This window comes from Petaurus breviceps, unplaced genomic scaffold (genome assembly GCF_028583685.1).
Source record: "Petaurus breviceps papuanus isolate PSGF00001 unplaced genomic scaffold, PetGlider_PUasm1.0 90638, whole genome shotgun sequence".
Classification (NCBI taxonomy): Eukaryota; Metazoa; Chordata; class Mammalia; order Diprotodontia; family Petauridae; genus Petaurus; species Petaurus breviceps.
Window position 1 is genome coordinate 5,086,094 of NW_027187295.1, and position 25,975 is coordinate 5,112,068.

General features: G+C 35.1%; 1 protein-coding gene and 1 long non-coding RNA gene across 2 annotated transcripts in view; one reads left to right on the top strand and one right to left on the bottom strand.

Annotated features, from left to right (window-relative positions):
* LOC138143314 (uncharacterized) overlaps positions 1-25,975 on the bottom strand; it is a 358,919-nt gene that overhangs the window by 181,229 nt on the left and 151,715 nt on the right. The gene's annotated exons all lie outside the window — the stretch shown is intronic.
* ITGAV (integrin subunit alpha V) overlaps positions 1-25,975 on the top strand; it is a 116,244-nt gene that overhangs the window by 74,763 nt on the left and 15,506 nt on the right. Inside the window, exons 8-21 of the mRNA XM_069064512.1 lie at positions 1,245-1,289; positions 2,980-3,023; positions 3,111-3,167; positions 6,372-6,424; positions 6,881-7,083; positions 11,473-11,664; positions 13,740-13,785; positions 14,649-14,756; positions 17,752-17,810; positions 19,873-20,027; positions 21,535-21,672; positions 22,315-22,382; positions 23,118-23,265; positions 23,770-23,862. Of these exons, the coding sequence (XP_068920613.1) occupies positions 1,245-1,289; positions 2,980-3,023; positions 3,111-3,167; positions 6,372-6,424; positions 6,881-7,083; positions 11,473-11,664; positions 13,740-13,785; positions 14,649-14,756; positions 17,752-17,810; positions 19,873-20,027; positions 21,535-21,672; positions 22,315-22,382; positions 23,118-23,265; positions 23,770-23,862 (1,409 nt within the window). The remainder of the gene's footprint in view (positions 1-1,244; positions 1,290-2,979; positions 3,024-3,110; positions 3,168-6,371; positions 6,425-6,880; positions 7,084-11,472; positions 11,665-13,739; positions 13,786-14,648; positions 14,757-17,751; positions 17,811-19,872; positions 20,028-21,534; positions 21,673-22,314; positions 22,383-23,117; positions 23,266-23,769; positions 23,863-25,975) is intronic.

A 25,975-nucleotide genomic window follows, 5' to 3' on the forward strand; every position in this document is an offset into this window, starting at 1 on the left:
GTAAGATTCCTCTAAAATAAGCCCTCCCCCGAAAATAAGCCCTATTGAGATTGCTACTGTAGTGAAGGTGATCCCCTGCGCTACACGCTACATTATGGTACCCTCTGTATGCACTGTCCTCCCCCCCCCCCGTGAAACGCATGCCGTGCTCCGAGCTGCATCCAATCAGAGCTGCAGCAGTGAGCGCGTCATCCTGTTCTTCCCCAGTGATTTGCTTATTGAATAAAGGTACATTTTTTTGTTCACATTTACCTGTTTATTAAAATTGCTGTCAATGTTCATTAAAATAAGCCCTCCCCTGAAAAGAAGCCCTCTGGTGTTTTTCTGTCCAAAAAAATTACTAAGACAGTGTCTTACTATTGGGGAAACACGGTAGGAGAATAATAGCACCTACTTTCTAGGGTTGTTGTGAGGATTAAATGAGATATTTGTAAAATACTTTGCAAATCTTACAGCACTTTGCAGTTGTTAGTTATTATTATTTAAAAGATTAACCAAGCAATCAATAATATTAAACATTTATTAAATGCCTACTATATGCCAGACACTATGCAATAAGGAGGACTGAATTTTGCTTTGTTTTTCAGTGTGAAATCTTGGAATGTTTAGAAATGATATATAGTATGAATTTTAAAAAACACCAAATGGAATACATCATACATCATACTTCATGGCCTTTATGGTCCTTTGTCCATTTCAGCAGATTGCATCTTTATACCAATAATGAAACAAAATGTCTTCATTTCATGCAAAGTTAGTGTTCACCTATACTTTCCATTGATTATGATATTTCCCCCTTTAAAAATTAGAGAATTTTTATTTTGAGGTGAAGCATATAATCAGATTATCTCTCATACTTTACATTCCTTAAAAAGCTATGTATGAACATGAAAAGATAAAACTAATAATTTACTGGGTAGGGAAAATCTGGCTTATTAGCTCAATTAACCCTTTCCTCTTTCAGGATCAGTAACTACAAAATGCTTTCAACTTAAGCTATATAAATAAAGTTAAGGTAACCCATCAATATCCTATTGAAGTATTTAGTACAGTTGCTCTTACTCAAGATTGTGTTTCTTATACATATACTATATATATATATATATATATATATATCAAATATGTACATTTTGCTATTCTGATCATAATAATAATTTAAATAATTAGTGGAATTGCAGAATTTCTAAAAGTTGCATCAAAGTCCCAGAAAGTCTTATAGTTTGTTTTTTTGGTTTTCTGTTTAGGCTACTCTGTGGCTGTTGGGGACTTCAATGATGATGGCATAGAAGGTATGATGTTTTATCTTAAAAAAATAAGCATGGTTAAAGTCTTTAAGCATTCACAGCACGTGATAGCTATAGATTGCTGTGGTGAAAATAAGTTTAGAAACATCATGATTACGAAATAAAACAATAGAAGAATGTACATTTTAGTATGTTGAGGATAATTCTAGACAAGGCCTGCACAACCTGCATGGGCTGCTTATCATCTATGCTGAAGGATTTCGGGCAGCCTAACATCCTTTGTGTGTAGAGGAAATCCTTTGGCAGATTGCAGGTTGTACAGGCATATTCTAGACTTCTAAAAATGTAGTCTTGTTTTATTTTCTGTAGTGCTTCCTTAAAACTATAATTCTCACCCCTCTATGGGCTCAAGTAATATAAGATTAATGCCATCCCTTACTCTGTTGCTCTTTTTAGGAATTTCAGTGGCACCCATTGTCCAGCACCTTAAATATAAAGTACTTTGCTTAACATTTCAAGCTCTATTAACAGTCTTATATCACACACATGCACACACACAGACAGACACACACCTACACCTTAAACTTACTGTTACGTTTAGTCTCTCAAAACATGCTCTTTGAGTGGTGGGTACCATTTCCAAACAAGTGCTGCATCAAAAATACCCCAAAACTGAATCTGAAGGGTCTCATTATTATAGACTAAGACCTTAATAGAACAGACAGTCTTTGTCAAGTAGGAATGGCACTATTCCCTGCTATATGACATTAAACACTTGGGGAAGACACAGGTAGAATGTTCTCCCCTGACAGTTTTCTTTCAGGTTATAGAATTCAGGAACCAACATGAACATGAACTGAGTTCAGAGAGGTATATTCTCTTAGGAAAACCCAGACAATGAGTCCCTGCAATTTAAGTTGGTCATACTTTTACTCTAAAACTATACAAACTGCCTAAATATGAAAGGTTTGTCAGGTGAGAATTGACACGTTTCTAGCTTTTTCCTTCTTAGATATAATTGGTAACATTTTCCTGAATGGCAGCTACTATTCTCATCTACCAAGGCTTCACTGCTGCCTTAGAGTTGAATCAGCTAGCTACATTGGGACTTTCCATAATGTTAGCCATTGTACTGACTTTCCATATACATTCCTCTCCTGTAGGCTAACTTTCTTAACATTACTGAATAATTTATTAATCTCCCCCACACACACGTACCTTTGCATATATCACTTTCCTCATTTGTTTTTCTTGTTCCCTTTTCTTTCTCCTAAACTTTGCCTTCCAATCCCCATCACTCTTCCTTCACACTTATTTTGCAGTAGCTTGAATTACCAACTCCACCTAATTTGGAATACTGCTTGCTCTGCATTTCTCTACTCAATTTTCTCCTGAATATTTTATACCCAAGTACATATTCTTTGTTTTATTCCTAGGTGTTTTATTTTCTATGTTGTCTCTTCAGTTAGATTCTATGAGGACAGGGTTATATCATCTGAAGTATACACTGGTTATTTTCAATAGTTTTAGAAAGATTTGATCATGGGCTTTACTAATAACTGGTATTACTTTGAACATGAATCCTTAACCACAGCAAGAAATCAACTTAATCATTTTTTGTTTCTGTTAGTAAAAAAAAACAACCCAAAATGAAATACTTACTAGTATTCAGATTTGTGCTAACCAAAAACTTAGTTTTACTTATCTCAGTACTTAAAGTCATTGTATTTTTCAGACTTTGTTTCTGGAGTCCCAAGAGCTGCGAGGACATTGGGAATGGTAGGAAAATTAAACTCTGTCTTTTATAGAAGTTAGATCATTTCATATTTTACCATATTTTTATAAAATTTCATTTATCCTAAACAGGTTTATATTTATGATGGAAAAAATATGTCTTCTTTATATAATTTTACTGGAGAACAGGTAAGCTTCTTAAAATTGCTTTATATTTAATATATACTAATTTAAGAAACTGCAAATACATGTACATATATATGTCATACACATATTATAGTCCAATATACATATAAAAACATGGCGTATGTTCTTAAAAATGCATGTTTCCAGCGTTTAGGAGTGCATAATATTCTGAATTTGTCAGTTAAGGCCTTTTATTTTTAATATCAGGATAATAAGATCCTTTCATAACTGTGGTAGGAAAATATCATTCTTTTCTTGATTTATTGTATAGCAAAGTTTTTGATTCTTGATAGATATCTTTTAGTATAGTTTGATATAGTACCCAGAATGGCATGGTATGTACATATTTGCATATTGGGTAATACATATAAATTTTGTTTTCTCTGTTGTTCAAAATAAAACTATTTACTTTAATCAAAAGAAAATTTAAAGTATCAAATTTCCCCTTCCCATATAAGACATTTTGAAGCACTCTGTATTTTATACATTACAAAATTAGCAAATTAAATAATTTTTAAGGAAAAGAATAGTAAAATAATAAAACAGAAAGAGTTGAATCAATACCTATTAAAATAATTTAAAAATAAATCCTTTAACATTTATCAAAGAATAAGCCATTAAGTACTTACTATGTGGCCAACACTGTTTAAACATTGAGAATATAAAGAAAGGGGGCGGCCAGGTAGCACAGCGAGTAAGAGCACCAGCCCCAGTGTTGGGATGACCTGGGGGATCAAATCCGGGCTCAGACACTTAGCACCCACCCAGAAACACCTGGCTGTGTAACCTTGAGCAAGTTACTTAACCCCAATTGCTTAAAAAAAAAGAGAGAGAATATAAAGGAAGGCAAAAGTGTTCTGTGATCTCAAGGAGCTTAAATTCTAATGAGGGAAAAAACATGTAACTTATTAGGTAAATAAAAGTACATACACAGTAGATGGAAGGGAACCTTAGATAGGATCTCCTGCAGAAGGTAGGTGTATGAGCTGACTTTTGAAGGAAGTCCTGAATTCTTAAAAGAGAGGTGAGGAGGCAGAGAATTTCATCACTAGGGGACATCAAGTATAGAGAGAGGAGATTGGAGATGAAAAATCAAGTATTATATGCAAAGAACAGACATTGGGTCAGTATGGCAGTATTATAGAGTATGTAGAGGAGAGTAAAGTGTACAAAAACTGAAAGGGTAGGAAGGCACTAAGATGTGAAGAGCTTAAAATATATACAATGACTTTTGTATTTGATCTTGGAATAAGTAAGGAGCCACTAGAGTTTATTGAGTAGGGTAGGAAGATTTAAGCTTTAGGAAAATCATTTGCAGCTTATTTGAGGATGGATTGGCATGAAAAGAGAATTGAGTCAGGGAGACTAATTAAAAGGTCATGGTAGTATTCTAGGTGAGAGGTGATAAAGGTGTGAACTAAAGGAGTGGTTGTGTGAATAGAAAAAAGAGGATATACATACATGATCTTGGGAAGGTAGAAATCACAAAAGTTGGCAGTGGATTAGATATGTTGGGCATATGAGAGTGAGTTATCAAGGATGGCACAGAGGTTCGTGAGCCTGGGTGATTGGTAGAATGGTGGTACTCTTGATAATAATAGGGAAATTCAGGAGAGGGAGTTTGGAAAGAAGGATCATTATGTTTTGGACATACTGAATTTGAGGTACCTGTGGAGCACCCACATGAAATGTCCAATATGAAGGTAGCTAGATGACACAGTGGATAAAGTTCTAGATCTGGAATTAGAAAGTCTTGAGTTAAAAATCTGACCTCAGACATTGTGTACCCTTGGTCAAGTCATTTAACCTTTATTTGCCTCAGTTTTCTCATCTGTAAAATGAGGGTAATAATAACACCTACCTCCCAAGGTAGTTGTGAGAATCAAATGAGATAATATTTGTGAATTGCTTAGCACAGTGCCTTATAGATAAATGCAAACTATCATCATGATCAATAATAGTAGTTACTTATTTGCTTTCCTCCACCCAATTATAACCATAATTTAGGAGGGAAACTAATGCTGTTAGATACAAGAATCATTTGCATAGAAATGATAATTGAATTCATGTAAGCTGATGAATTCACTGAAAGAGGTAACACCTGGATAAAAGATGAGAGGGCCCAGGACAGAGTGTTGGGTAATACCAATAGTTAGTAGGCATGACATTGATAAAGAATGAGCAAAGGAGACTGTGAAGAAGAGGTGAGACAGGTAGGAGAAGGAGAACTAAGAGTAATATTGCAAAATCCTAAAGAGAACATATAGGAAAAAGTCATCAATTATCATTAAATTATCATTAAAACAATTTTAAATTAGATAACTATATTTTTTTTGCCTTTTTTTTTCTTTTGGAGGGCAATTTGGGATTAAGTGACTTGCCCAAGGTCGCATGGCTAATTTTTGTGTTAAGTGTCTGAGGCCATATTTGAACTCAGGTTCTCCTGAATCCAGGGCTGGTGCTCTATTCACTGTGCCACCTAGCCGCCCAGATAAATATATTCTTGACCACTGAGAATGGCATTAGACTAAATACTGTTGCTATTAGCTTTAGAGAAATCTCAATGGAATTTGGAATTAATAGATCATTCCTGTGGATTTGGGAAAGAATGTCACTGGGTAAAAGATTGAATCTAGTAGAATATAACCATAAAATAAACTAGCAAAGTGATTGATAAGGAGGAACAAAATTTCCTCCTCTCTTCAAAAGACAATTTATTTAAAATAGCAATTAAAAACTGCTTTTTATTCACTTGTAAATTTTCCAACAAGTAGTAATTGCCACTTTTTAATATGAGTTTATTTTCTGTATGAGAAATATCAGCTTCCAGAATTCAGCTAGCAAAGAAGTATATGTGAATGTCTGAGTAATGGGAAAGAATGCAAGACAGGAAGGAAATCTACCACAGAGGTACTTAAATGGCAGTTCTTGATAAGACCTTGTGACAAATGGCAGAACCTCAGAGCCATTTGAATGAAGTTTATTTAGGATTCTCATGTTCTTACTATCATAGACTTTAGGAAAGCAAATAAGTACCTTATTACCAAATTGTTGATTCTTTTTAAAGGATGATAGTAACGGAGGGGAAACATAAATATTTTGAAGATTTGAAGACATGTGAAAAAATTTTTTTTCTGTTTCAAAAATAAAAGACAAAAATGGTAGTTAGATGGAATTTTAACATATCATTTTCATCTTTTTATCCAGATGGCTGCATATTTTGGATTTTCTGTAGCTGCCACTGACATTAATGGGGATAAGTAAGTTTTTCTTTTAAAAAAATGTTTCTCTAAACAGTTTCTTCCATTGTTTATGAATAGCTTTCCTAAGTTTAAATAAGTTGGTTTAGAGTAATTTTTTTGCCCTTTTCTGTTTCTGTATCCACTTTTCTCTCATGAAGTTCTGTAAAACACACTTGATCTTAAAAATGTTTAATATGGTCACATAATTTGTAATCCTAATTGGAGACAGATCTTTTTTGCTTTCTGCTAATCTTTCTAGTATCAAGGAATGAACTCATTGTACAAATAGTTTGCAGATGCTACACAAACTTAAAGGCAGACACAAAACTGAAATGATCACCCTAGAGATCATTTAATATGTCTGCATAGTTGTGGGAGATGCAAAAAGGAGAGATAAGTTAGTGACAAGTAGAAAATTTGTTATTGATAGGTATATGCAAGACTATATGCATGTTGAAAGACTATTCTTTACAGTTATGCAGATGTGTTTATTGGAGCTCCTCTCTTCATGGATCGTGGGTCTGATGGCAAACTTCAGGAAGTGGGTCAGGTCTCCATATGCTTACAGCAAGCTTCAGGCGGTTTTCAGATCATAAAACTGAATGGCTTTGAGATCTTTGCCAGATTTGGTAGTGCTATTGCCCCTCTGGGAGATCTTGACCAGGATGGCTTCAATGGTAAGACAGTAGTTCATTAACAGTTGACTGTTGACTTGCAGTGTTTGGCCACAAAGTCCTAGAGATCTTATGTATGGTAGTGAATGACAACAATTTTCTTCCCAAAGAAAGAGTTCAGCTTCAATGAATAATAGATTATATTAGACAAAAACTCACTACTTTCTTCTTGTAAATTGTTCACTTTAAAAAACATCAGTCTTTACTGAATTGTCTTTTTTTTTTCAGGAATATATTAGATTAATTCATTGATAACTTCATTATTGTTGCTACCTGTAGACATATACTCTACTATAATTTGTGGGACTTTTCGTTGGTCTTAATACTGCTATTATCAATGTTCTCTTTAAAAAGAATGAAATACATATTCTACTAAGCTATGGTGCCCTCTTGTGCTGAGTTAGCAGAAAATGTAGAATTGCCTGGACTCAGGGAATCCCTAATGTTACACATCCAAAAAATGGTCATCTAGCCTCTGCTGAAGACCTCCGAAGATGGGAAATCCATCACTCATTGTGGGAGTCCATTCCACTTTTGGAAAGCTCTAATTTTTTTTTTTGGAGGGGGGAGGGCAGGGCAATTGGGGTTAAGTGACTTGCCCAAGGTCACACAGCTAGTGTCAAAGGTCACATTTGAACTCAGGTCCTCCTGACTCCAGGGCCAGTGCTCTATTCATTGTGCCACCTAGCCACCCCAAGGATAGCTCTAATTTTAAGCAAATAGGTGGCACTGGATTTCGAATAGGGAAGAAGTGAGTTCAAGTCCTACCTTAGACACAGTGTGTGTGCTATCTAGCAACTCACTCAATATCTCTGCACCTCATTCTCCTCCTCTTTAAAATCAGAACGTGGACTGAGTTATCTCCAAAGTGATCATTTACCTGATACAAAGCCAGAGTTTGTCTCTTTGTAACTTACACTCATTACTCTTGAATCTCTTCTCTGCAACAAACAGAACAAATTTACTCTCTTCTCCAAATGATAGCTCTTCAAGTACTTAAAAACAATTCTTGTCTCTCTTAATTCTTCTCTTCAGTAAAAATGTGTGGCAAAATTCTTTGATTTTCCGCATGCAGAGACTGCATCAGTAGTTGGAGGCAACTGGTGGCTCAGTGGATAGAACACTGGGCCTGGAGTTAGGAAGTCCTGGGTTCAAATCCAGCCTCAGATACTTCCTAGCAGTGTGACCCTGGTCAAGTCACTTAACCTCTTGTGGTTTGACAGAAGATTCACTGGATCTACTGGAGAAGAAAATGGCAAATCACTCCAGTATCTTTACCGAGAAAACCCCAAATGGGTTCACAAATAACTGAAATGACCAAATAACAGTAAACAGCAGCATTTCACCCCGGATGTATTGGGATACATCCAGTGGAATGTAAGCTTGTTGAGGTCAGGAACAGTTTCATTTTGTATATCCCAAATTATACCTAATAGGCCCTTTTTATAAATGTTTGCTGAATTGAATTGCATTGGAAACATTAACAGTACTTTTGTCCATACATCAAGGATGAGACAGTGTAAGAAACCAGTAACTTAAAAAAAACGAAACCAAACAACAACCCAACAAAACAAGGTAAAAATCTCAAATATTCTGCTTTAGAAAATATTTCAAGGATATCTATCCAATTCATAAAGGAGTAAATGTGAAGGAGTAGACTTTTTCCTAAGAGTAACAGTGAAATATTTGTATAGCAACATGACAAATCAATCTGTCCAGTCCTCCCTGTAATCTGTTGATGTCCAGAAAAATAAAACCCACAAAATTATTGCATTTTAAAATCTGAAGAGGCTAACACTACAATCACTCCACATAGTTCAAGCACTTTTGGTGGATGAAGAGAATATTCCCCTTCCCTCTTCCACGTGTGTCATACCTTGATGGAAAGTTGTTTGCTTGATATTTAATATCTAAACCCACCTTAGTAAAGTAGTAACTGGGCAAAACTATTCAGACATAAATTTTGCTTCTTAAAATATACTGTCAAAGATTCCACTACCATAAAAGTTTGGCATTTAGAAGTCTTGTAACAGGAGAGTGACTTTAAGGATTATATTCCCCTGACACTTTTAGAGAAAGTTACACAAACTGACTTTATCACATGATAGACTATGAACTGTTCATATGTATTAAGGACAAGATACAGCTTGGTACTGGAGACATCAGACTAATCTGCTATTGCTAAACATGGCATAGATATGGGGTTTGAATATTATGGAAGGACACCAGATACAAAATAGGAGTCAGTCTCCTACCTTTGTACAAAAGCATAACATTTATACCTGAGTATATATTGTTCAGTTATAGTCAGAATTCCCAAGAAAGAGATAAAGGAGGTAGATGAGTTTCTTTTGTGAGGAGAGTCTTAAAATAGCAGCAGCAATAGAACTAAACAGTAGAAAAAAAGATATTATAAATATGCATGAAATCATGATAGGATGGGTATGGACTTTTGTTTACCTAACTGCAAATGCTAGAATCTATCTAAATTTGAAATAGTTATCTTTTTCACCTTCCTGCATATATGAGAACAGTTTTAGTGGTATGGTTATTACTGAACCTTCAAAGTGGCCTTTATGGGACAAATGAGGTAAGTACTTGTTTGGGTTAATAACTAATAAAGTTATTATTAGAAAGAAACACTGAATAGATTCAGTGAAGTTTTAGATTTTATAATGGATGATAGCTTCAGAATTGGATATTGGAGGAAGATAGTAAATATGAAGCATGGACCTAACCTTTGGAGGTTAACATTATCCAGAAGAATCATGGTCTCCCAGAATATCCCTTAATGTCACTGTTAGAGCTAGAGTATTGGAATGATTTGGTCTGGCATTTCTTTTTTTTTTTTTTAAAGCAATTGGGGTTAAGTAGCTTGCTCAAGGTTACACGGCCAGTTATTTCTGGGTGTGGTGCTAAGTATCTGAGCCCGGATTCGATCCCAGGTCATCCTGACTCTGGGGCCGGTGCTCTTACTCGCTGAGCCACCTGGCCACCCCAGTCTGACATTTCTTAATATTAAATTCACAGTATAAATTGCTTCAAGTGGAATATCTTCCTAGGACCTTTCATATTAAGATGGTTTGAAATCCCCTCAAAATCTGGGCAACATCTTAAGAAAATTGAAGTTCTCTTTTTTATTTCAAATCATCTGGAATGTAATTCTCCTCCGCCTTTAATCTGCTTGACTGTTCTGTAACTCCTGCAGGAATCATAGGCTTGTTTTGCTTTTTTTTCTATAACTGATAAAATTTTAGCAATATGCTGAGGTCTTGACTGAATTGCTGTCATAAATGTGAAAGAAGATACTATTAAATCTGATGAAATCCTAAATACATCACAGTTTTATGGGCAAGCTTGAAGGTGTGTATTTTAATTTAGTTTTTAATTACACGTCTAATCTAAACATAACTCTGTGACTCCCTTTGACTTGGATATTTAGATTATGCTTTTATTAAGGCAGATATATCTTAAGGTTTTGCTTTAAGAAATTTAACCTCCCACATTATTTGATGTTGATGTGGTCTGTAATGAAATTATGAAAGAGTACCCAGGATTTCAAGTTCCTTAAAAGATCTGTGTAACAATATGCAAACTAAAAGACTTTCTAAGCTAAGGTAAAAAGGATAATGGTGATCTCAGGGAAAGCTTCAGGAGGCAGCCAATATAAATCCCTATTTCTTGGTTTTGTGCAGAAATTGAACTCAAAAAGATCAGGTTAATGCGCAGAACCTATCATATTGATGACACATGTTCTATATTTTCCTGTCCAATTCAGTTCAATTTAACAAGTATTTATTAAACACTTTCTATGTATAAGGCCTTGTGCTAGATGCATGAGATATAGAAACAGTAATTGCCTTCAAAGAACTTAATATTCTATGGAGGAAAGTAAATATGTGATAATTTGAGGAAGAAAAATTCACTAATATACAGGGCAAGTTCCTGGGGGTTCATATCTGTGGGGTTTAGTTTTAGGTTCAATCTTTAACTGGGAAGCCTCTTGTACCAACTTCATTCCTTGTTGCCTTCCTTGATTTCAAAGAATAAGACTTTCTGATAGCCAAAGTCAGGTATTAATTGCAAATATTATGATGTTTCAAATTATAAGAGCTGGAAAATACTTCTGTGCCATAGAAGTTTCTCATTTCCATAAGTACATCCTGCTGAAACATTTTTCTTGGTCATTCTGATCCCTAGTACTTTAGAAACCAACATTATGCCTGAGAGATCTGGTTTGTTTCAGTTTGAACTGAAGCATTGCCTTTGAATAGAAGATACTGCACTCAAGCTTCAATGTTGCATTTATCTACTGGAATGATTTATGGGAATCCATAAGTCTTTTTCCTACAAATTCTCAGACTTTCTGAAGTCTTTCCTTTTTATTCACAGATGTTGCAATTGCCGCCCCCTATGGGGGAGAAGACAAACGAGGGATTGTTTATATCTACAATGGAAGAGCCACAGGCTTAAATTCATTGCCATCTCAAATCCTAGAAGGACAATGGGCCGCCCGGGCCATGCCACCAAGCTTTGGGTACTCATTGAAAGGAGCCACAGATATAGATCAAAATGGGTATCCAGGTAAAACAGTGTATACACACACACACACACACACACACACACATACACACACATATTTATATACTTATCTATGTGTGTGTATATATATATATATGTTAAATCATCCATAAAATCAGTATTTATTGTCTTGATTTATAGTAAAAATGAAATATCAAATTCATACTTAGCTGATTTCCATATGATTTTTGTGAAGGACAATAATGAAAGATGTGGTATGAAAAAATTTCTAAAAGTCAGGATGTCTGGATTCCAACCTCAGTTTGTTACTAGCTAGTCAAGTGGCTTTGGGCAAATCATTTTATCTTTCTTGGCCTAAGTTTCTGTACCTGCAAAGTGCAGAGATTGCACTAAATATTTTCCAAAAATTTTTCCAACCCTAAAAATGTATGTTTACGAAAGCAGATCAGATTATCTAATATATATGTATTCATTTAATATGTGTGCATATATAAATGTGTACATGTATAAGTGTATATGTCTACATAGAAATCTTTATATATACACAGAATATATAATTAGGGACTATTTAGTCAAATGGAATTACGTAAATGAAGTTATGCATATATAATTCTACTTAACTATACAACTTTCATTTTTTCCTACTTAGGATTGCAACAGAAGAGCATGTCTTTTTTTTTAATATATATAATAGAGAACTTAATGTACTGCAATAATTTTCTGAGTTCATTACATTTATACAGTTAGAGTAGATTTAGCTTAGTAATATATATTACTCCTATAGCTTACACATGAAAACAGAAAAGAAAGTAATGCCATTGAAATATCTTCTTTTAAAAAGGCAAAGAAAAACTTCTGGTAAGAGAGAAACACAGACAATCAAAACAGTTGTAAAACCTACAAAATGACCTTATTATGTACTTTAAAAAAGCAAGCTGTACATAAAAGAAAAGTGAAACTTCATGTGAACTCTTTCCTTTTCGTTTTGATTATAATAATATGGACTATTTGTGTCTGACCTGTGGTAGAATCGTTCGAGTTCATATTGGTCAGGATAGCTGTTAAACAGTTAGGCACACTGTACTTTGACCCCACATAGTGATGTCATTTTGGTCCTCTTTAAGAGTGAGGGAAAACAACGAGCCAGTATAGTAATAATAATAATCATTATTACTATGACTAGTTAGTGTTTACATTTCCAAAGTTTGCAAAGTGCCTTTTTTTGGTTGTTGTTGCAAATATTATCTCATTTGATCCCCACTACAATCTTTGGGTTTAAATGCTATTATTATTCACATTTTATAGATGAAGAAACCAAGGTAGACAGAGGTGAAGTGACTTGCCCAGGGTCACACAGCTAATAAGTGTTTAAGATCAGAAGGTTCAAGTCTTCCTGACTAAATCCAATGCTCTATCCTTTGTGCCACCTAGCTGTTTGTCATATTCTTAATTATATGGAAAAAAGCCATTTTCTTTGGTGTTTGCTTAGTTTAATTTTAAAAAATAAAGTTTACATGTGTTGTGATATTTGAATGCTACAAATCATTATTTTAGTAAGGCAACTAGGGTATTGGAGATTAATTTTCCAGTTTAGCACACAGAGTAAGGGGCACATATGGTGTGACAGAGCTCATGCTGAGACTCTTGCTTTAGAAGTTTTGTACCTAGAAATAGGTTATACATGCAGGTGATTATTTTTCCTTCAGGTCAAAGTCTTTGATGGGGTGAAAAGCACAGGTTCCATACTTTTCCCCCCCATCTACCATCTTCTAATCCCTATAGGATCTCATTAAAGTTATATGTGAATATGTTTTTTTAAAAAAATCCACATAGAATAGATATTTGAGCTATAGTCCAGGATATAGACTTTATAGTAACTTACTTAAATCTTTTACATTTTCCCCCTTTCCCCTTTAGATATAATGCTAAGATTCATCATTGGGGGAAAAAAACTACTGAGAAATTTTGAGTCTATATAAGAATATAGGAATAGGAAATGAATAAACTTGATCAGAAATATAAATTAAATTAATTTTTGCCAGGGAAAATATATATTTTTCTTTTGGATTAGTAAAATTGTAAATTTTATAAATAACATGGTTGTATTTTTTTTTTAGATTTAATTGTAGGTGCTTTTGGTGTGGACCGAGCTGTTTTATATAGGTGAGCAAGGCTTTCTGGAGCCTCTTTTAGGGAGTGATCCAGAGTCATTTGATAATTCTATAACTAAATATCAAGTAATATATGAACTTGAGCTTAATTCTGAGGGAGTAATTGATAATACTTGATATCTAGTATTTAATTTCAGCTAAGTGTTAGTCATTCTGATGTGTTTATAATAAGTAAAACTATTGTCGTTAAAAACAAGTTATTCAGACCTTTACTATTTTATTTTCAAAATTATTATGTGTTTTCTTCTGTTTTTATCTTTGTGTTTGTTTGTAGCATTAAAAAATATTTCTCCAAAAGGCAAGGAAATAAATTTAAAGTAGTTCTAATATAAATAGTCTTATTAGAGAAATTAAGTACTCATAACATTCATGTTCCTATTCTGTTGCTATGTACTATGATTTTTTTAATGTCGTTATTATATTTTTTTCCTTTTGCAATTTAGGATATGTTTCATGCATCTGTACTTCATCAATTCCATATGTCCTAAGATGTCATCAGAAAAGCTTTTCCATATCTACTATGCTCCACTAACATTTTCCATTTGTATTCCTTAGTAACTACACTTCTTTTTTGGACAGTGTTTACATATGCTTAGCAAACGAGCCTTAAGACTGTAAAATTTGGTCTTCTTGGTTTGTGATAGGTGATCTTAATTTTGGGTGTTATGAAAAAATTGATGTTTACATATCCAAAATCTCTGGCTCCTATTTGGAGATGAGACATCTTGAAGTGAGCACATTTAAGAAATACAATCTATGTGTATCTGTGTATCTAACCTGTTAAAATGTAAAAGTTTCTCCCAATTTATCTTTTTTCCTTTTTTTTCCCTTAAAATACAACCATCACAACCACAGAGCCAGGCCAGTTATCACTGTAAATGCAGGCCTAGAAGTTTATCCCACTATTCTAAATCAAGACAGTAAGACTTGTCCACTCCCTGGCACAGATGTCAAAGTTTCCTGGTAAGACTGTTTCTTTAATAAAAAGTGTTAAAGTGATAGTTAATTCATGTAAATGAGTTAAATAGTTAATTGAAAGAATCAGGGAGGGTAAATATAAAGCACTTTTTATGGATGGGTTATATTTCAGCTCCATATTGTGACTAGAGGAATAATCTCCAAAGAAAACAATACCAAAGCTCTTCAATTACTAAACAACCTAATAAATTAATGTAGTGAACTTTTCACAATTGCCCAGTTATACATGAAAGAGCTGCAGTATAGTATAATTGACATTGCACCAGACTTGGGTTCAAGTTTTACTTCTGATATATAATGGCTTTTTGTTTATTTGTTTTAAAGACTTGGCCTCCCCTTCCCACCCAGGCTGGGTCCACAGGCTACTCATAGACCTGATCCTCCTCCTGATTGACATGGAAGCTGTGGCTCGATCTGTTTCCAACCTGGGCTGGTTTCTGTCCCCTCAGACAAACTGGTGGCCCCTTGCTTTAGGGGACTCACTGTATCGATGTCAAACTTAGTGTAGATACCCAATCACCATTGCCCTCTTCGGCTTAGAACTCCTGAGCTTGAAAAATCTGTTAGCCACAGACTCTCTGGCATTTGAGATTACAGGCAGATACAACTGTGCTCTGCACATGCTAGCTATTTTACCCGGGATCATTCACTTTCCAGGAAATCTCTAATTCTAAAAGTTTCACAAAAGTTTCCATTTTGCAACAGTGGATGGAATTTAAATAACAGGTCCAAACCAAAGAAACAGAGGGAAAAAGCTATAAAATCATAAAATTAGTTTTTTGTTTCTAGAGAGGTCTTCTGAATGTTTAGTGCATTTGAATTATTCATCTTCCCTTTCCAATTTAACATACTAAGTAATAATTAAATGCTCTAAGTGTAAATCATCTCTTTGTAGAAGCACTTAATATGTTTTAGAAGAGAAAGCTTCCCTTCTTAGCTTCTTTATACTACCTCAAATAAATAATACTACCTAACATTTATATAGTGCTTACTATGTGCCAGGCGTTGTTTTAAGTGCTTTACAATTATTGTCTCATCTGACCCTCACAATGCTTAGATTTTCCTCAAAAGTCCCCTCTTTCTTATTTCCCTCATGTATTCTGATGTGTCTGATATAAATTGGAGTGAGTCAAGGCATGAATTGAGAAATGACTGAAAGGTAGATGATTTGAAATTAAAAAGAAATATTAAGAAAAAAACAACTATCGCATTATATTGTATAAAAATGTCACTGAAGAGTTCTATGCAAATAAATTTTTTTTTGTAAATAGAATCACATCATCCTCATTGGTTTATATTATCATTTCAGAATTTCTTTATATTCTTTTCTGGAGATCTTTAGTTGGCGTTGGGTCCAAACACATTTAAGTGTCTTTGCCTGGCTCTCTACTCTCAGGAAGCTGCACAGTGTTCTTCATCAGCCTGTGAAGTAACTGATGATTATTAACATGTATTTAAGTGCTCTCGGGGAGCTTGCTGTTTAAAAGATCCTCTGATGCATCCCTTTGTTAAACTGAAACAGTAATTTTGTAATATCGCTACAGCTGGGCCTGTCAAGGGCTGTGGCTGAGTTGGTGGCATGATGCTTAGTGAAATGCCTGGTTTGGGAAGGGAGGAACAGTTTGTAGCTGTTTCTACTGTCGGGGAGCACAACTGCAGCAGGAAGAAACCAGTATCCGGAAGGGGATTGAGAGCAGAGATGGGAGACAATGTATGAAGTGTAAATGAGTTTAAAAAAAAACAATACCCAGTAATGATGGGAAGCAGGGTAAGGAAATGAAGTTCAGCGTTTAGGCCACAGTGATTCAGAAGCAGAGCAAGTAACAAGATTAATGAGATAGAACATTTTTTAATCTGTTTCTATAGTTACCTGTGTGTTTTTAGGCCCAGCTGTATGTGTTAGGCCTTAATTTCCAACTCTTCTTGAAGTCTGGATAGTAGGAGTTCTTTACCTCCTTCTTTTACTCTATATAGAAACTTCAAGGGGTCCATGATCTTGGAGGGGGAAAAAATTATGTTTTCATTTCAATATAATTAGTTTTCTTTGTAATCCCAGTTTTTAAAAAAACATTTATAAACATTATTTTGAGAAGAGATTGGAAGGCTTCACTGAAATACCAGAGGAGTATGTGACAGAAAATGTTAAGAACCCTTGTCCTATAGGAAGAAAACTCCCAGCCATGTCTCTATGACAAGAGCTCACTTTAAAATAATGATTGATACTTTCTAATACAAGGGCAGCTAAATCATCTGTGGGGTGCTGAATCTGGGAGTTAGGAAGGCCTGAGTTCAGATCTAACCTCATACATTTACCATCTGTGTAAAACTTAGAGCAAATCACTTAACCTCTGTCTGTCTGAGTTTACTCATATGTAAAATAGGGATAATAATAGTACCTACCTTTCAGATTTGTTGTGAGGATATAAAGAAATATTGTAGAGTACTTTGAAAACCTTAAAGCATTATGTAAAAGCTACCTATTATTATTAATAATAATACCCCTCTGGGGCGGCCCGGTGGCTCAGCGAGTAAGAGCACCGGCTCCAGTGTTGGGACGACCTGGAGATCGAATCCCGGGCTCAGACACTCAGCACCACACCCAGAAATAACTGGCCGTGTAACCTTGAGCAAGTTACTTAACCCCAATTGCTTAAAAAAAAAAATTAAAAAATAATAATACCCCTCTGGAAATTTACTCAGTTCTCTGTCCTTTTCTTAAGGAGATTTTAATGAGCCTGTTTCTTCTATGATAAAATGAAAAAAAAAATGGACTTAATTGACTATAGGAAGAATTTGGGTTAGAAAGGACTATAATTCTATATTTTACTTTTAAAGTTAATTTCAAGATATGTATAAAGATGTCAGTTAAAAAATTCATAATGTAAATTAGGGATTAGAATTGTGAGATGTAGACACTTAAAAAGAATATGTCAAAACTTTTCACTGAATGGAAGGATTTATAGTTTTCATTTCCCCACAGTTTTAACGTGAGATTCTGCCTAAAGGCTGATGGCAAAGGGAGGCTTCCAGAGAAACTGAGTAAGTTGTGCTGCAAGGGAAAACTATTTTTGCTGTTTTGGTCATAGAATATTTTATAATTGACAGATACTTTAATAAATTAGCTATTTGTAAAATTTAGAGAAACCATCCACATGGACTTTTCTATGCATTACATCTCCTGTAGAATCCTGTTGCTTTAACAAACCTGTTTTTCTGTTAAGGACCCCTGGAAACCCTAAGCACAGCAGAGTGCCTTGGGGGCTTACAAAACTCAAGCTTTACCTCAATCCCTAACATTTCTCCTACTTTCTTGAAAAATGGAAATGTTTTGCCCACGTGATAAAAATAATAGGTATATTTTCTGTATGTCATACTGCTTAGTGTGACAACTTTTTTGTGATTTTTTTTTTTTGCGTGGTAACCTTTCCCATTGTTCTCAAAACAAAATTAATTTTTATTCAGTTAAATTGCAAGAATGTAAGGGGATGGTGTGGCTGAATAATTTATCACCTAGTAGTCAAACTACTAGTTTTGAGCTTCTTGGTATATGTAACATCAGATATTTATTAAAGTTAATAATAATTAGAGTTCTGTCAATGTTAATGATAGAAGACTCAGTTCCGAAACTTATTCTCTTACTTCTATCAAGAACTTCCTTCTGCATGCCTGGGTCAACAAACTTGGCATCTCTTTTACATTGTTTGTCATGTTATCCTCTATGTGGAACAGTCAGATTGTGTCACCAATATTTTTCCATCTTGTATAAGAAATTAATTTGCTGCAGTACTTTGAGAGGTTTGGGGGTGGGGAGTGGTATGTTGTTCTAAACAGGTGACATGTAATAGTGAGAAGAGAATTAGGAAGGCCTGGTTTCAGGTCCTAGCTCTAACATGTATGGTCTCTAAGACCTTGAGCAAACCACTAAAAATCCTAGGGTCTCAGTTGATTCTCAGAGACTACAGATTGTAGAGAAGGGACCTATCTGCCTTAGGAGAGGAATCGATAGCTCTCTTTGTTGATGAAATTAGAGGTCTGATTAAAAAAAACTGGGGTGGCTAGGTGGCGCAGTGAGTAGAGCACTGGCCCTGGAGTCAGGAGGACCTGAGTTTAAATCTGGCCTCAGACACTTAACACACACAAAAACTAGCCGTTTGACCTTGGGCAAGTCACTTAACCCCAGTTGCCCTCCAAAAAGCAAAAAAACCAAACCAAACAAAACTATATTAATACATGAAGTGTTAAAGATTTATTTACACTAAAGCTTGTAACATTGGTTGCTTAATTAAAATATTATTTTTATGGGATTTGTGAGAGATAGTAAAGAGTTAAGTTTCCACAGAACTGCTAAAAATTTCTGAAGTTAAAAACTACTGATAATAAATTGTGAGAAACAGTAAGGAGTTAAGTTTCCATAGAATTATTGGACATTACTGAAGTAAGATAAAGGGAGTTAGCAGACAGCAGGTGGACCTGATATAAGAAAGCAGATAGTGATCTTGGGAGACCCTCAGACCAGGATAAGGACTGATCTGCTTTAAACCAGTGAGGCGTCAATGACTGAGTATTCCAAATTTTCTATTGTGCTTGCTTAATAAACTTCATGCATATTATGTGACATACCCTGAATAGAATTAGAGCCTCATTAGCAGAACATAGGATGCATGACGAAGGGAGGGGGTCATGCTTGTACATATGTTGGAGAAATATGTAGTGTGTGTATGGGGGAAATTGAAACCCTGAAGAGAATGAACCAATCTATTCTCTGAAGGGAGTATCCACTCCAGACTAGAGGTAAAAAGCTTTTCTTGATTTTGTATTCTCTGCTTCTCCTTCCTAAAAGAAGGGCGAGTAGACTTCTGGCCAGGGGTGTTTAGTTCCTCTGAATTTCTCCTCAATAAACTGCTTTTGATACCCAAATTTTGGTATCAAGTGTGTTTTGTGTTTTTAACAGATTTGAAGACAGTTTTTACTTTAAAAGAAAAAAAGGTTCTGTTTCCTGCAAAATCTAAAGGAAACTATGTAATACATTATTAAAGTGAGAAATTTTCTATATAAAATACTGCTTCTTTTAAAAGTACTTTTTATTTGTTGATTTTCATAGATTTCCAGGTTGAACTTCTTTTAGATAAACTGAAGCAAAAAGGAGCCATCAGGAGAGCCCTCTTTCTCCATAACAAATCACCTGGACACTCAAAGAACATGAGTATTTCAAAGGGTGGTCAGATGCAATGTGAGGAGCTTATAGCATATCTACGGGTAAAAAAAAATCGGCATTATTGTTATTAGTATGTAACAATTTTTTTATAGATGCTTCAGGTTACAAAGTACTTTACATACATTATCTCCTTGTTTTACTTTCTGACCCCTTTATTATTTGGTTTAATTGTAGTAAGTTTTGAAATGTTTTTTATATTACAGTAAATTTTTTGAAAAGAAAAATAAATTGAAAATAGGACTATTTGTTGAATATTTTTTCTCTAGATTATGTAATAAGTGCTATATAAATGCTAGCTATTATTAATTATTAAATCAAGTTGTCCTTTCTTGGCATCTTACTCTTTCCAGGATGACAGAAATCTAAGAACTAGAAGGGATTTTGAGAATTACCTCATCCAACTCATACTTAACCAGTAATGTCTTCTAACAGAATCCCCAACAAGTGATCATTCAGCCTTTATTTGATGATCTCCAACAAAAACAGCGGCCAACGGGGAAGGAATATGCATTTATTAAGCTACTACTCTGTGCTAGGCATTGTGCTAAATGCTTTACAAATAGTATCACATTTGAGCCTTATAACCACCCTGTGAGTTAGGAGCTATTATCATCCTATTTTTACAGTTAAAGAAACTGGGGCAGCAGTGACTTGCCCAGGGTTACAGAGTTCTTGTCCAAGGCTGAATTTGATTTCAGGATTTCGTGACTACAAGTCTACCATTTTTGTTCCTGACACCACCACCATTACGGTGTGAGCCCTCATTATCTTGCCTGGACCATTGAAGCAGTCTTCCCAACCTCAGCTCTCCTTACTCTCATCCATTCTCCTCTCAGTTGTCAAGTCTGTCTCCTAAAGTACAGATCAGACTTTGTCAGTCCCCCATTCAATAAACTCTTATGCCTCCATATTATCTCCAAAATCAAATATAAAATCCTGTTTGGCTTATACAGCCCTTTATAACTTGGCCCCTTCTACCTTTACAGTTTTCTTATACCTTGCTTCTTTCCGCACACTCTGAACCAGTGGCACTGGAGTTGTCAGTGTTCCTTCTGACTTTTAGTATTTCCATTGGCTGGAGCAACTCATACCAAGCATGCTTACCCACCTCATCTATCTCCTGGCTTTTTTGACTTCCTTCAATTCCCAGCTAGAATCATACCTTCTGCAGGTATATTTTCCTGCTCATCACCTTAATGCTAGAGCCTTCCTTCTGAGGTTATCTGCAATTGATCCTTATATATCTTTATTGAACATAGTTGTTGCTATGTTGTCTCATTAAACTGAACTTCTAGAGAGCAGGGACTATTTGTTTTGTTTTCCTTTGCCTTTATATCCTTGGTACTTAGCTCAGTGTCTGGCACATAGTAGGTGATTAACAAAATTTTATTGAATGTAAAAATTTCTCTGGCATCTGTTGTAGGAATATAAATACAGTTGATGATAGGATAGGTAGAGACAAATGAGAAGTAAGTGAAGTGTACATCTGTGGGACTTCTTAGATTTTGGGGACATTTCACCACTAACTAGAATCATTTTCATTTCCAGGATGAATCTGAATTTAGAGACAAGCTCACTCCAATTACTATTTTTATGGAATACCGATTAGATTACAAGACTGCAGCTGATGTAACTGGATTGCAACCTATTCTTAACCAGTTCACTCCTGCCAATATTAGTCGACAGGTACTATATTTGCTCAACCTTTTCTTAAAAGTATACATTGAATCAGAACAGACTAGGACAAATTGTGTATGTGTGTATGTGTTTCTTGATAAACAAACTATATGTAAGAGAAATTCAGTCTCTTGCAAGCTTTTTTCTAGTTTGTCTTTGTATACTGAAATGTTTGTGTTTGTTAATGATTAAGTTTACAATAAAAAAATAAAATTCAACCAAAAAAAAGGAAATCAGTTAAAGGAAACATATGAATTGTTGATGAAATGAGGAAAATACTTGACATAGAAGGGATTGAGAGAAGGAGATTTCTTGATAACTATTTGTCTTTGATAAGAGCTTCTCAAAATATTGTTACTCAATAGCATAGGTATGTTTTATCATCTGTAGGTGATGCTATTTGGAAGGGTCATTTTTTTCTCTCATGATTGTTGTTGTTATTTAAAAGTTTTTCAAGAGATGTTTTGAGTAATTTTGGAATAATTTATTATTTACTACCTCATCAAATATTTCTGTCCCTTTCTCCTTGTAGTACTTTATTTTGTAGATACGTTAGATTACCCAGCTTTGCCTCTGTACCATGATGATATACCAGAAGAAGATAAAAATGGTAACATTTGTTTGCATATATAGATTAACTATTTTTTTTAGGCTCACATTCTACTGGACTGTGGTGACGACAATGTGTGCAAACCCAAACTGGAAGTTTCTGTACATAGGTAAGTTTTATGGCTATGTAAATATATGATCAATAAATAAGCTATTTCTTAAGAAGTAATTTTGATAAGATTATTTTTCTTCTTTATGATTTGAGAGTTCCTTATAATAAACCAGAGATAATAAATATCTAATATGCCTGTGTGAAGTAATTATTATCATAGTTTTAGAGATTCATAAATAGTAATAGTTTGAGCTTCCAAAAAAAATCAGCATTCTCTTACCCTTGAGTTAGAGAAAATATTTATTTGTAGTAGTCTACAAGTTCACTGATAAAAGCATATAATCACTTACCTACATATGTTTGATTGCCCAATCCTAGATAGAAAAAAAAAATAAACATAATCCCCCTTTCCCCTTACTTCCTCTCAATTATTCTTTTTTGGTGATATAATTAAAATATCCTGTGATGTACTAAAAACAGGAGGGACAATGTACATATGATGCATTTTTGAATGGATGGTTAAGTTAGGAGTTAGCTTTTGAACAAAAGAAAACAGAGACGTTATTAATAAAAGTCTCAGAGGAGGTTATTTACCAGTATTTTATTTGGTATTTTATTTCATTATAGGGAAAAGCACTAATATTTCTACTCAGTATATAATACCAATGTTATACTGAACTGCAAAATATTCTTAAGCTTTCTCAAATCATTTTTAAATTACTAGTCCATGCACATGTCTCTTGGTTTTGCCATGCTCTTCTCATTTACTGCCTGGATTTGTATTCATTTCTAGTGATCAAAAGAAGATCTATATTGGTGATGACAACCCTCTGACACTGATTGTTAATGCCCAGAATCTAGGGGAAGGAGCCTATGAGGCTGAGCTCATTGTGTCCATTCCACCCCAGGCAGATTTCATTGGTGGTGTCCGTAACAGTGAAGTAAGCTTCTAAATCAAGAACTCTTTTCTGATAATTGAAATGCACTGATAAGCCTGATTAACATTTATGAGTTACACTCACAATGCAGTTACAGAGCAACCATACCTATTTTACCCAAGGACATATTTCTAGACAGTCAAGAGTCTTATCTGTTATAATTATCTTCAAGCCCAGCACTCTGCAATCCTGAAATGATTTGCAATTTTTGATATCTTGCAGAACCACTTGACCTCTTAACTCATTATCTGAACCATGCAAGCTATTCTGTCAAACTGTGTGCTAACAGTGAAATAAATATTCCTGAATTCCCTAAAGACCTTAGAGTTATAATATCCCATCCATGTGTAGTAGGAATATATATTAGTTTTTTCCTTTAAATAATAACTTGATAATTAGTTAAAAACCTTAATATTTAAGTGTAAAGTTTCTTGAAAGAACTTTAAACCCCGTGGTCCGGGCTTACGTTGAATATTTTGTCTCTTAAGCCTCTTTGTCCTGTTGTAGACTTTGTCAAGGCTGTCCTGTGCATTTAAGACAGAGAATCAAACACGCCAGGTGGTATGTGATCTTGGAAATCCCATGAAGGCTGGAACTAAAGTAAGATAACCTAATTAAATTCCATTAAATTCAGTTAATTTTTTTTTTCCCTGAAGAGGGAACAGGGTGCTTTGGGTCAATACCAGTTTCCTGCAAGTGAAATATTTTCTGAATGCCTCAGAGGCCTGGAAAAATAACTCGATGTAGTGGATAGGGTCCTGGAGTCTATCAGTAGTAGTCATCAGATTTGTTGAGTGCCTACTATGTACCAGGCACTGTCCTAAGCAGGTGGAAGTTTTGGGGAGGGGTGGTGGGTTTGAAACCAGGCATAGAATATGACAGAAAGTAAAAAATGTAGCTGGAAAGTTCTGGGCCTTCTATAAAAGAACACTTTGGGAGGAGTTTAGTGCTTTGCACCCATGTCCTTCCTCCCTTCTTCCCCTCCCCCTAACTCTCCAGTCAGAATGGAGAGGCAGCTGAGGGTTCTGAGATAGGTATTGAGTATCAAAATGGGATCAGTCTCCATCATGACTAGATTTCAGGTGATGGGCTTACCCTGGAGAAGGCATGAAGTTGTTGGAGTAGAAACCAAGCAGAGCAGCTGATGGATAAGTCTCTAAGGTGCCAGCTTCAAGTCATAAACCTGATATTTACTAGCATTATGAGCCTAGAAAAATCATTTAGCCCCTCCATGTCTCAGGAGTCTCCAGCGGGTTGTAATATACATAGATAGAAGGAATTCTTACCCCAGTTGAATCAAAGATTCTTCAAGCATTTGCATGTGAATGTGTACGATTATTTATTTAGATACGCTATTATTTCAGTCTTTTTTTTTTGGCTGAGTTTTGCTTATTTGAGACTGGAGTTAGGTATGTCTCCATTTACACTTGAGAATTCTGCTACCTTTCCCTGCCTCTCTTCTCCCACTGGTAAGTTCCCCCTGGAACCTTCCTTCTTTCCTTTCCTGGCTCTGCTTCTAATTTCCAGCTTCCTGAATTCTAAATCATAACTTGAAGCTTCAAACTAGCGTCTTCATATCCTCCTCCCTCCCATCCCATTCATGTCCCTTTTGTGTGTTGTCTTCTCATATTGGAATGTAAGCTCCTTTAGGGTAGGAATTGTCTCTCTTTTTTAATTGTATTTGCATCCTTGTGCTTAGCCCTATGCCTGGCTGTGGTAATTACTTATGTATTCTTCTTTCTTTGCTTGCTTTACTCCACTGTAATGGGGAGAGGGTGAAGCTTTTAAGTTAATGTGTGTGTCCCCCAAAATTCATTCTAGCAAACATTAATAGATCTTGGTTGTGGGGGTGTTATGTTTGCTTTTTGTACCCTTTGACTATGTATCATTTTATTTTGGCACACAAATGCATAGAATATTAGATTGGAAAGGGACATTGGAGATTATCTAGATTATCCCTTGGGATAAATATGAAGAAACTGAAGCCATAAAAGAGAAAGGACTTGTACAAGGACGTACAGCAAGATAGCGACAAACCAGAACTAGAATCCAGGTGTCCCTTCTCCATATGCACTTTGTGAATGCCCAAAGGAGACACTTTACTAGCTTCAGGACAAAAGACCAATGAGAGTCAGGTTAGTTCATGACTCTGGAGCATGAGGGAATAAAAGATATACTTCAGTTTTTCATTTCAATCCTTTAAAAAATAATTGCTTTGAATCCTGTTGTAGCATTATTAAGATAGAGGGGAAAAAAAGTTAATGTTTTGCTGTTCCTCTGTTGTTTAATTTAGTGAATCCCAGGTTTTGGTAATTTCAGGAATAGGCCTGTTATGATATGGCATATGGCATGATTAGGAAACATTTTTGTTACAAGGATAGTTTTTTTATGCCAGAGAACAGCTTGGGATCATTAAAAGCACAGTTTCTTAAATTCATTCCAACTCTCTCTCCTTCCTATTTCAATTCTTAGTCTAATCTATAGTCCATTGCAATACCTGTCCCAGATACATGGACTGAGATGCTAACTCAGTAGATCCTTCCCAACCCTGTACCTTCCTGCCTTTTTAATCTTCTTTCTGTTTATTCCTCTCCATGAACTCTACAAACTAAGCAATACCAAACTGCTTGCTAGTCTGTGCACATAACAGTCCATCTTTCCCTCCATGCCTTTTAAATAGCTTTTCTCCCTGGCTGGAATGCCTTTCCCTCAT